Source organism: Podarcis tiliguerta (assembly GCF_965153285.1).
Source record: "Podarcis tiliguerta genome assembly, chromosome: 5".
In the NCBI taxonomy this organism is placed as follows: Eukaryota; Metazoa; Chordata; class Lepidosauria; order Squamata; family Lacertidae; genus Podarcis; species Podarcis tiliguerta.
In genome coordinates this window covers 4,970,131-4,982,515 of record NC_139538.1, presented here as the reverse complement: position 1 = coordinate 4,982,515, position 12,385 = coordinate 4,970,131, and the positions used below count along the sequence as shown (strand labels likewise).

The 12,385-nt window shown below is 45.9% G+C and overlaps 1 protein-coding gene across 1 annotated transcript in view; it reads left to right on the top strand.

Annotated features, from left to right (window-relative positions):
- Window positions 1-12,385, top strand: part of ECEL1 (endothelin converting enzyme like 1) — a 45,918-nt gene that overhangs the window by 30,308 nt on the left and 3,225 nt on the right. The window contains exons 9-16 of the mRNA XM_083442486.1: window positions 2,123-2,226; window positions 3,477-3,535; window positions 3,994-4,045; window positions 5,006-5,073; window positions 6,314-6,438; window positions 9,008-9,073; window positions 9,913-10,008; window positions 11,353-11,429. Of these exons, the coding sequence (XP_083298612.1) occupies window positions 2,123-2,226; window positions 3,477-3,535; window positions 3,994-4,045; window positions 5,006-5,073; window positions 6,314-6,438; window positions 9,008-9,073; window positions 9,913-10,008; window positions 11,353-11,429 (647 nt within the window). The remainder of the gene's footprint in view (window positions 1-2,122; window positions 2,227-3,476; window positions 3,536-3,993; window positions 4,046-5,005; window positions 5,074-6,313; window positions 6,439-9,007; window positions 9,074-9,912; window positions 10,009-11,352; window positions 11,430-12,385) is intronic.

Below are 12,385 nucleotides of genomic sequence, written 5' to 3'. Positions count from 1 at the left end.
TATTAGCTGCTAATCCCCATGTTACACCCCCCCCCCAAACTACATCACTAATACATCATGGTTACATCATGAAAGGGGAGGTCTGGTGGCAGTAATCTGAGCATCCTGGACCCTGCCCCATGGTTCTTCTTGCCCTCCACCAAATACCCATCAAGTGTAACGAGATATTTACACTTCCCTGTTTCCCAGCCAAGTTAATCACACCCTTTTGTCTTCATCTGGGTTTGTTATTTCTGGAATGGCTACCTCTCTGGCACTAAGGTATGAGGATGCCAGGGATTATCACTCAGGCAGAGGGGCTGCTGAGTAGCTGAGCTCACATGTCTATATGAATTTCTGAAGTTTTCCCTGTGAGCCAGTACATAGATACATTTATCAGTGAATTCTTACATTTGGTATCATGCAGCAAAGCCCGTTTGAATAGACAGGAAGAAACTGAGATGAAGTGTTTTGTGGGGACAAATTACAAAAGTCCCAAAAGTGATTGTGCTGATTTTGGTAGTGGGCTGCATGTGCATGATATCTGCTGGAGGGGCAACCCCCCCAACCTATACATAAATGCCTCTTACGGTTTTTTGGTTTTTTTGTTTTGCTGGCATATTATAACGCTGGCTGGCTGCTGCGTTGACAGACACAGGAAGGCTTGAGTCTTGCATTTTAACCCTCGGGAACCTCTCTCTGGCAGCTCATGACAGATCTCGTAACAGTTCCACATGTTGTTTTCAGTGACTGTTACAGGTCATTTGCGATGCAAGGTGTAATAGTCACTAAAAACAACTCCCTGTACAAGCAGCTTGTGGCAAACTGTCAATGGATCAGCTGCCAAGATTAGTGAACAGTTGAGCTAAGGGTAATATGAAGTTTGCTTCATCAAAATAATAATATCTTTATTGTATGTCTGACAACCATCTAAACCTGCACTGGCCAACTCACTGGCAAAATGCAAGCTCAGCCATTCCTCTGATACTTGCCAAAATTTATCGTGAGTAAAACAGTTAGAAACATTCATCGTTTGGTGCACCTAACACTGCTTAACCTTTATGCTTTTAGTCTTCTTCTTTGGCGTTCTCTCGTAGCCAAGTAAGATTGTCTTCCATAAACACGGTTTTAATAATAAGTCTGTAAGTGACTGTGGAGGCCAATTCTGGATCCCCACGTCCTTCCACAGTGGGGACATAGGTTTCTGGGCAGGAGCTGATCCCGGTGAGGGTTTGCCAAGCGTGCCTTCCTCTTAGGACATTTCTCCCTTGTGTCCTGAGTTCGAGTGTCTTCAAAGCCCATGACACCTTTGGTAAAGGCTATTCTCCAATGGGAGTGCTTGCATGCAAGTGTTTGGTGTTTATTGTTGGTGTTTATACTACATTTTTAAAGATTTGCCTTGAGACAGTCTTTAAACCTCTTTTGTTGACCACCAGCACTATGCTTTCCATTTTTAAGTTCAGAATAGAGTAGTTGCTTTGGAAGACTATAATCAGGCATCCACACAACATGACCAGTCCAACGAAGTTGATGTTGAAGAATCATTGCTTTTAGTATAATTGTTATAGCTTGTGAAGCCATATCCTACAATCAGATTGTTGCTGCTTTTACGTTCCCAAAAGCAAAGCTGTGAATAACTTTGAAACATTGCCACAAATTCCACATTAATGCAAGCTGAATTGGAATGAACGGCAGTTTTTTTTCTTTTTGAGGATTGCCATTTGTTGTGATTTAGCACTAAAGAGCAGCCTTTCCAGGGGGAAGTGGCAAAACCTCTCGGACCCATGCCTAGAAAACATGAGACAAACGGAAAACCTCTTGGAATCATACTTTCTAGGCATGGGTCAAGTGTGGACGAGCCCTTTGCAGGTGAATACAGCTCACCTGGTTACAACCTTTCCTGCTATGGCGAGGTGTATTTCTATTTAAATCGTAATAATTAGTCCTAAACTCATGTGTGCATGGAGGTGAGCATATGCACATTTTATGCACCTTTTGTGCCCTCAGTCCTGCCTACACGAGCAGCTTGCTTCTCTTTGGGGTTTGCAACAGGGGTCTTGAACCTGGGACCTTTTGGCATGTATTGCTGAGCTACAACCCTTCCCTATTCCTTGAGCCTAATTTCACTTGTCTCCTTCCACAGTTCGAGGTCCACGAGAAAACCTACTTTAAGAACATCCTCAACAGCATCAAATTCAGCATTAAGCTGTCAGTAAAGAAGATCCGGCAGGAAGTGGACAAGTCGGCGTAGGTATCCCTCCTTTTGACAGGAAGCTCAGGCCAAATTGTGGAGAGCCTGCACCCTGAGTTATCCCAAGCAGGGAAAGCCTAGAAATATTGCACCTAAATTCTCATGAAAGCTACTTTGGAGGTCTGAATTTGGTGGTACTTCCAGCATTGGTCCTGATTGTAGGGAGGTTAGACATTTGTTACTGATTGAGCTACTGATTGCTTGTGGGGAGGTCAGACACTGTTGCATCAAGCATCAACCCACACTTTCTGTGCATTTCCCTATCTCTGTCTTTCTGGCTTTTCTTTCTTTTTTGAAGTGTGTCTGCTGCACAGGAGTGTCAGATCCATCTCAATTGTGCAATCGGAATTTCCTGGTAGGTGATGGAATCCCTCTTGGAAACAGGGACAGCCTGGGAGTCACACACACCCCAGTCTCCCCCCACCTAGTTCCTCAGCCTTCCCTTTCTTTGTCTGTTCATTTCCCCAGGCTTGAGCAACCTCTAGTGGCTGGCAGCAACAGCGCAGGGATGTTGCCTCCTTTGAAACAAACCCGCTACAGAAAAGCATGTTTGAACCAGCCAGTGTTCTTCATGCAACACACAAGCAGGTGTTGAGTTCACCCAAGATTGATGGCTCGGACCTGGTTGCTCTGAGAACAGGGTTTCCCAAACTTGGGTCTCCAGCTGTTTTTGGACTACAACTCCCACCATCCCTTGCAAGCAGGACCAGTGGTCAGGGATGATGGGAGTTGTAGTCCAAAACAGCTGGAGACCCATGTTTGGGAAACACTGCTCTGAGAACGAAGGAAGTGATTTTGTGAGGACTGGTTCATGAATTTCCATGTGGGCAGAAGCCTCCGAATTCCTGTAGCTGTTTCAGACAGCTGCTACAGGAACCCTTGGAGCACATGCTTCCTGCTCCCTTAGCACAGGGTTGGGAAACCTGTTGTTGGGTTACAACCCCCACCATTCCCAAGCACTGGTCATGCTGGTGGGGACTGATGGGAATTGGAGTCCAATAATATCTGGAGGCTGGCAAGTCTCCCGTCCCATAGCAGCACCAGCACTGATACTTTTCTTGACTCACCTGTAGTAATAGAAAAGAAATTCAGTGTGTTCTTTGCCTTCTGGAGGACATAAGAGACCCCATCTCATTCCTGTGCGGACAGATGTTGTCTTCTGCATCTAACAGTTATTGGGTCAAGCAGGCCTCACCTTGTGCTGCAAATAGACCTCTCTTGATCAAGGTGTGTTTTCTCGTTGCAGGTGGCTGCTGCCTCCCCAGGCCCTGAACGCTTACTACCTTCCCAACAAGAACCAAATGGGTATGGACACATTTGCATTTCTGGATCTCTCGTGGGACTGGATAGCTCATGGGAAAGGGAAGTCGCACAGTGGCGTTCATCCCCCCTCCTTCCTTCACCCGTTGCAGGCGCGAGAGTCAGGAATTTGCATTGCCATGGCCCTGCTATGCACTGAGAAGCACCGTTCCCCTGAATTGCCACGCAAGCAGGCTCCATAGTTAGACTGCTATAGACTGAATCTCAAAATCTCAGCATAGCAGCCAACAAATCTTGCTCTCCACTGGGGTTAGGAATCCTACCTTTATTTGGCAAGGCCGCTCCATACCTACATGACCTATGCAATCACCACCAACGCAGAGCTTTTTCCCTCGCAAGATTTAACATTATGCCGTCTGCCGTTCTGCAGGGAAGCTTCACGAGGGCTCCATATTTGCCGAGAATTTCTGTTCCTTTACCATCTTTGTCTCATTTCTCCACAGTGTTCCCAGCTGGAATTCTTCAACCCACGCTGTATGACCCAGAGTTTCCACAGTAAGTGCTTTTTTCACACACTGGGAGCGCACCATGCGCTTCTGGGAGGGAAATGGGCGCTTTGTGTGTGGTTCTGCTGGTGGCGATTCAGGCTAGAGCAGCGCTCTTCAACCTTGTGTCTCTAGATTCCGTTGGACTACAACTCCCATCACCCCCTGCCAGCTTAGGCAGTGGTCAGGGATGATGGGACTTGTAGTCCCACAACGTCTAGGCGGCCCATGGCTGAAAAATTGTGGGCTGGTGGGTTTCAGCCCAACCCTTCTGTTCTCTTAGGCCAAGTTTTGTGGGGATGATGACCCGCCCCTTGAAAGGAATCCCTTCCTTCATAGGAACGCTGGGGCTCTGCTTATTTCACCACACATTTCTGGGAGGGTGAATGAACTGTAAAAATGTGCTCTTCGAAAAATGTGCTGGAAAGTGGCCACGTTTGTTCTGAAGAGAAAGTACCCCCATCGTTCTGCCCGGACACTGAGGTCCAGCACCGAGGGCCTTCTGGTGGTTCCCTCATTGCGAGAAGTGAGCTTACAGGGAATCAGACAGAGGGCCTTCTTGGTGGTGGCGCCCACCCTGTGAAACACCCTCCCTTCAGACGTGAAGGAAATAAGCAGCTATCTTTTCTTTAAAAGACATCTGAAGGCAGTCCTGTTTAGGGAAGTTTTTAATATTGAATGCTGTATTGTTTTTAACACTCGATTGGGAGCCGCCCAGAGTGACTGGGGAAACTCAGCCAGAAGGGCGGGGTATAGATTATTATTTATTATTATTATTATTATTATTATTATTATTATTATTATTATTATCAGTGCTGATCTGGATCATGCTCCTTTATCCCTTCGCGGATTTCCAGCCTAAAATTCTCCATCTGTTGGCGGAATCTGGGCTCTCACCTGTTCCCCAACCCTCCAACCCCCTGTTTCACTGCCACCCCAAAGCCCCCAACGCTTTATCTCCCACCTGCAGGTCCCTGAATTACGGCGGGATCGGAACGATTATTGGACATGAGCTGACACATGGCTACGATGACTGGGGTGAGCTCCCCCTCCCCCCTCCCTTCCCCAAACCTATTTCGGGGCCTGATAATCATCTCCCCAAACCTTCCCAAAACCTAATAACCAGGCCAGCCTGATACATTTTGCTGCTTGAGGCAGAAACGTTCAGCTTCCAATTCAATTCACTTTATGGAAGCCAAGCAGACGGGCGGCTTAATATTACTTCAGTATTGCTGATGGGCCTCCTAGAGATTTTTTAAAGCATTAAATGGTTTCATAAATGATTTTTAATAAATGGTGGGTCGGCACCATCCTCTCACACCTGAGGGAAGCAGGTTAGCTTAGAACAGGGTTTTCCAAACTTAGGTCTACAACTACAACTCCCATCATCCCTGGCCACTAGTCCTGCTAGCTAGGGATGATGGGAGTTGTAGTCTATAAACAGCTGGAGACCCAAGTTTCGGAAACCCTGGCTTAGAAGGATCATGGTGGGAAACCCACAGGTTTGTCCTTGAAACACCTCGCCAATGCTGCCTGCCCCCCACCCCCAATAATCGGCCACCTGAGGCGGTTGCTTCACTCTGCCTCATAGTAGGGCCGGTCCTGGCCTGGTTTGAAGGGAGGCCTTGCAGCTGCTCCCACAGAGACTGCAAATGTTTACCAGAGGCCATCCATTTTCATTCTTTCATCTGCACAATGGGGCACAGAACAGCCATGCACCCCCAAAACACAAAACCCTTTCCCTCACTCATAAATATGAGCCCTGTATGAACTAGCTGTTGATCCTTGCCTCCTCATTTTTTCAACTTAAGTTTGAATACATCCATCATGGACCCCTGGACCCAACGACATCTTATATTCTTAATATTGAAAAATATGTTTATGTCCCATGGCTAGGTCTGTTCTAAGCCTTATCTTAGCTCCCCCTCCCTTGGCAAACACCCGGCCGATCAATGAATTATTTCCATAAACACTTGAGCGTTCTTGATGCTTGTTCTCACGTTACACTGAACCCAGGTACAAGCTCTCTCTACACACGTGCAAGGGTTTTCTTTGAAAGAATGAACACTTTGCGGATGCACGCAGCTTGGCTCTCGTGTGCGCAGGCACACAAAGCATACACTCATTGAACGTTGTGTGTGGATAACCCGCAGGAGTGCTTATAACATGTGAACACTCCTGCAGTCAAACCGCAATAGAAGTGCAGCCTCTCTCCCCTATAGCAGCAAAATCTCTGAGGTCACCCTTGTGACTGACCCTTATCTGTCCCGCTTTGCAGGAGGCCAATACGATCGCCATGGCAACCTGATGCACTGGTGGACCGACGCATCCTACAGCAAGTTTCTTAAAAAGGCAGAGTGCATCGTCAACCTGTATGACAACTTCACGGTCTACAACCAGAGGGTGAGCCGGCGTGTGCCATGCAAAGGGGGAGAGCTCCTTTGCAAAGAGTCTGCCGTAGAACCCGAAGCCAGTGTTTGCAAATATGTGGGAAATGCCCAAATTTTCAGCTCCACTGTCCATGTTTTTAAAAGATGAAATTTTGGGACCTCGCATCTGCATTTGCCCTTTGACTGTGACATTTCCCCACAATATCCAAATATCGGCTTGTTATTTAAGGCAGGCATCAAATCTGAAACACCCCCCCCACTCCAGAAGCTGTCAAAATTCTGAATGGCGTTGTGCATCATCACTCAAATCCAGTTCGATATTCAATACTATCACAGCATGGCTATCAAATAATGTTATCAGTAGGTGGATATCAAATATTCTGAAAATGAACAACAAATATTGGGCATGTGTTCACATAACTAGAAAATATTTGATGGGACCCACTTAAAAATTGTACTTCTAACAGGGCGTTCTTGATTTGTTCTTAATGCCGTGTTTTAAATTGTCGTAACCCACCCCAAGGTGCAGGCAAGAAATTAAAATAATGAAAATGCAGAGGAGAATTCTATGAACAAATTTATTACAGCTGATTGCTGTAACCAAGCATTTCCTCTGGGGAGAGTCAAAAGCCTGGAGTCCACTGGAGATCCAGTAATGATTACCATATCAGACTAGAACCTGGGAGACCTGAGTTCAAATCCCCACTCAGCCATGGAGCTAAACTGGGTGACCTTGGGCCCGTCACAACCTCTCAGTCTGGCCTACCTCACAGGAAGCCCTGCACAGGGGCACTCAAGCCTTCATATGAACACATAGTGTTGGGTGAAGTGTAAGGAGGGAGGCACAGGGGTTGGGCGAGGCGTTTTCAAAGGGTGAGGCAGGAGAGGTTGACAAGAGTGGCGAGGAGATTCAAGGGCAAAGAAACAGAGATTTTCAACTCTGACAAATAAGAAAGACCAGGAAAGAGAAAGGTTTCTTTTTTTTAATATAATTTTTATTAACAAACCAATCAAATCACATTAATTCCAAATTACAGAGCCAAATTTTTAAATTTTTGTTGGGGGTACCCATGCTTCCAGCTCAGAAAGGGATCCAAACATCTCTCTTGCTACTGCTTTAATATTCACAGTTCTGTCCAAATAGTATTCACAGTTCTGTCCAATCTTCTTTTTATTGTTTTCCTCATCTTCTTGTTGTTATCATATATTCCTTTCTTTGTGACCTCTGATAGTCTCCACAAGAGGGTTAAAAACAAACATTGTTATAGTCCTGTGTGGATTTTCCATTCCTCCAAGAGCCATATTCAAACAGACAGGCGCCATTTCAACACTTCCGTACAAAACATTCTTAAAGTCTGCCCATTAATCCTCACAGGCCTGTCACTCTTTCCTCGATCTTCTTAAGGGGTTCTGCCAGGTCAAACTCACAGTCCAATATGATAACAAAGCCATGGTCTCCTCCCCCTCGATTGTAAATCCTACGACAAGGCCTGCTTCCTAGCAAGTCTCTTTTTATAACTGCGTCATTCCAAAGGCCTTTCATTCCTTTCCAGATATTCCACAAACCATGTCTTTGATTAGTAATTCATTTCCACACAGTTCTTAATAATCCCGCTTATAATCAGTAGTTGCAACGATTCTTCTTGGGGGGGGGGGGGTATTGTATTATCTCACATAAGATAAATAAAGAAAAGTCCCCCCCCCTCTCATTCCATCCCGACATACCGACCCTTTGGTGTGTCTTCTTCTTGATATATTTTCCTGTTGAATCCAGCCCGTCGCTCGACTTCACAGAGGTCACTTCACATAGCAGTCTCAACTCCCATTCTTCACTCAAAACATGTGCATTTGCTGCTCTCTAATTGTTTATTTTGAGCTGCTGCAACCAGGCACGCTATCGGAGACAGCGTCCGGGAGAGCCGAAAACCCACACAAGCGCTGTGCGCCTAGTGCCCTCACCCCCTGCATCTTTCGAACTCGGGGGTGATTTATTGGCACCGCAGGCAAAGGCAGTGTTTCCCCATTCCCTGGGGTAACAAAGGAGGCTGCATACTCCCATATCAGCCTCTTAATTTCCTCGTGTGAGCCGGAGAGATGGTATTGTTGGCCATCTTCCAATGCGCCCCTAGCGGCCCCCCAAGAGAAAGGTTTCTTTGTGTTGATGTGATGAGAGTTTGTTTGTCTCAAATTAGACCGGACATAAACAAGATTACCCAGCAAAGACAAGCTCACGCCTCCCATTGAGTTCATATACATACTTCAGGTGCATATGTAAGATTTGTAATTATATTTTGGGAATAGTTTGTGTTCTTATGTTGCTGCATTGTTTTATACTTTCTGGACGTCTCATGATCCTATTATAAAGCAGTTGCGTTCTGTGCTATCAATTAAGCACTGCTAGGATTTGATTCTTTTTGTTTCCCTGTGTTTTCCTTATCGATAAAAAATTGGTGCGGCTCAGATAAAAAAAATTGAGAGCCTCTGTTCTCAATACTGGGGTTTTGTGGGATGGTGGAAAGGAAGCATCTCCAATCCTAACTCTGCTGTCTGTCTGTCTGTCTGTCTGTCTGTCTCCCTTACAGGTGAACGGGAAGCATACCCTTGGGGAGAACATTGCTGATATGGGGGGACTTAAGCTCGCCTACTATGTAAGTCCCCCCCCCCAGGGAAGAGGAGTTCCCAGTCACGTGTGCAAAGTCCACCCAATGGGATGTCTGCCTGACATCTGCCCAAGCTCAATTTGGCTGACAGACCTGTGCAAGAGTGCTTTTCACACAGTGCCTAGTTAACTGTGGAACTTCCTGCCACAGTAGGCTGTGATGGCCACAAATTTGAGGGCTTTAAAAGAGGATTAGAAGATTTCATGGGAGAGCGGTCTGTGCACAGCACTCCACCCCACCGCAGTTTCATTTCACTTTTGATTTGCATCCCGCCTTTCTGCATTGCTGAAGAAACTGCAGAATGCACACAGAGATCACACATCTTCTAGCAATCCTAAACAAATAACCCATAGTAAAAAAAATGACTTTAAAACAAAACAACTTATACCTAATGAAGGAATACTCAGTCATCCATTAGAATGTTAAAGTATGCAATAAAATTAACTCTCAAAACTTTGGCACATAATTATTAAATGGAATTTCACTCTCAACCATTATGGCAATCGTTAATGGATGAGAAATAACAGCAAAGAGTCTTAAAAGAGCCAGACGTTTGTGGATACAGATGGCACTGAGGGACCGTGTTCCTCAATATTTGTATAAGAAACACAATTGTTAAGATTTTTAAACCCTGCTTTTTTCCCTGTCAGGGACTCAAGGCGTCTTACAGACAACAAATAAGAACACCTAAAAACACGGGGGGGGGGGGGACCAGGATTCAAAAGCTCTGCCCTTTGGATACCTTTAGCAATTTCACCTTTGGGGGGGGTCCTGCGAGGGTTGGGGAGTGGCCACCTCATTTTGCTGAGTAAGACTTTCTCTTGCAGGCCTATCAGAAGTGGGTGCGGGAAAACGGTCCCGAGAACCCTCTCCACCCTCTCAAATACACCCACGAACAACTTTTCTTCATCGCTTTTGCCCAGGTAAGGTCTGCGTGCCCGGGGAATGATTCCTTGGGGTTCCTGGATCAGACCCCAAAGGCTTGAGGAAACGTTGCTGCCCTGTCTCATCAGACTGAGGCGTCTCCAAAGCATTCTCACTAATGTGCCCTTCAGCATCCTGGCTCCCAAGCAGATGTTCTGGACTACAACTCCCATCAGCTCCTGCCAGGAGTCCAAGCCATCTGCAGAGATCCAGGCTGGTGAAGGAAAGGTTATACTTAGGAGCTTACAGGAGGGGTGGCCCAGATCCTTATCAGGATCAATCTTGTGAGCCAAATTTGACAGGTGTGGTGTTTAAAGGAGAGAAGGCTGCATCAAAGAGCACTTTTGCAAAGAGCTTAAAGGCAGTTTAGTTTTACTGTTCTAGTTTTCAGCCTCTGGAAATTGAAATGGGAGTGGTGTGTGTGTGTGTGTGTGTGTGTGTGTGTGTGTGTAAGTTTTAATGACCTTTAGCTTGAGGGCATTCTGGCAACGTGAAATGGCTGCCATCTAATTCAGCTATTGCCACAGACCGTAGCAAAAAGCTAAGAAGGAAGAGAGGAAGGGAAGAGGGATCAAAAGCAAATGCAATTTTTAACAAATGAATAACAAAATAAATCATTTCGATAGCAAAGGGGGGCGGAATTCATGCGCACCTGGCCTTTCCTAAGGTTGGCCAGAGACCTCCGCTGCTACCACCATTGTGCCACACAAAGGCGTCTCTGGTGGAGGCCTGGAGCAGGCTGCCTGGTCTCTAAGGCAAAGAGACACTGGCTAAGAACTCGAGAGCCCTGGGCCCGCCCAGGCAGCCTCACCTTGGAGCCACAGGCCAGACCTTCCCTCCCCAATCTCTGACAGATCCAGCCTCCCTGAAATATACTCGGAATGGATTTCATGCTCTTTATTCAGCTCAGAGTAGTGAGGAATGGAAGTTCCCCCGAAATGTCTGCTTTATATACATTATTTACACAATTGGCCCCACATGATTGGCTAATTCTGGGATTCTCCTGTAGGCCAATCAGGTTGCAGATTCACTTCCACCCGGAGTTGGATTGGGTGGCTCCTGCGGACCAATCAGACTGCTGCATTCTGGGTCCTATTGTTCTAGGACCAATCAGACTGCTGCATTCTGGGTCCTATTGTTCTAGGACCAATCAGACTGCTGCATTCTGGGTCCTATTGTTCTAGGACCAATCAGACTGCTGCATTCTGGGTCCTATTGTTCTAGGACCAATCAGACTGCTGCATTCTGAATCCTATTGTTCTAGGACCAATCAGACTGCTGCATTCTGGATCCTATTCAACTCAGTACATAACACCCCCACTTCTCGCTTCTTCTCCCTGCAGAACTGGTGCATCAAACGGCGCTCGCAATCCATCTACCTGCAGGTGCTGACCGACAAACACGCCCCTGAACACTACAGGTACCTTGGTTCGTGTGCGTATGCGTGTTTGTGTACAAGAGGAGGGGACAGGAAGGAGAAGGGATGCTGTTTGGGTTTGGCTTGCACTGGCTGCCCATAAGCTATGGCACCGGGTTCAAGGTGCTTGCATTACGGTAATTTACAAGGTCCTTGACAGCTTGGGTCCAGAATACCCCAGGGACCATCCCATCCCTTATATTCCTGCTCGACCTCTGATGTTTTTGCAGGAATCCCTGCTTGGATGAATGGGTCATATCTACCAGGAGTTCTGTGTTTCGTATTGTGGGCCCAATTTTGTGAAACTCCCTTCTTGTTGAGATCGGGCAGATCCCCTCTCTGTTGAACGTCCGGCGCTTCCTAAAGACTTTCATTTCATTCCAGCAGGCTTTTTAAAAAATAAATCTATTTATTTGGGTTTTTCAAATGAAAATTTTACAATAACATAACAACTTACAATATAGAAACAAGATTCCACAGAATCTCCTGGGCTTCCCTCTTCTGTGGGTCCTATTGTTAGTCCTTCCCTCCTGCATCTTCTATAATCCAGATCTTTTGCATCTCCATTATGTCCAAAATTCACCATTAAACTACAGGTGTTATTCCAATCCCACTAACAATTTTAGCTGCTTACAATGGTTTTTAAGATAGATTTTAAATTTTCCCCATTCCGTATTAAAATTCTGGTCTTCTTGATTTCTGAGTCTTCTGGTCATTTTTGCTATTTCAGCATAGCCCATCAACTTGATCTGCCATTCTTCTCTGCTAGGGACTTTTTCTTCTTTCCATCTCCAGCAGGCTTTTTAAAAACTGAGTTCTAAATTTATAGTTTTGACTCATTTTTATTCCTACTGTATTATGGCTCTTGTACATTGCTGAGATTAAGTAGAGCACAGATTGTTGATACAAAATAAATAAAACATGGGCATTCTCATGTTCTGAGAGTCTTGCTTGCCAAC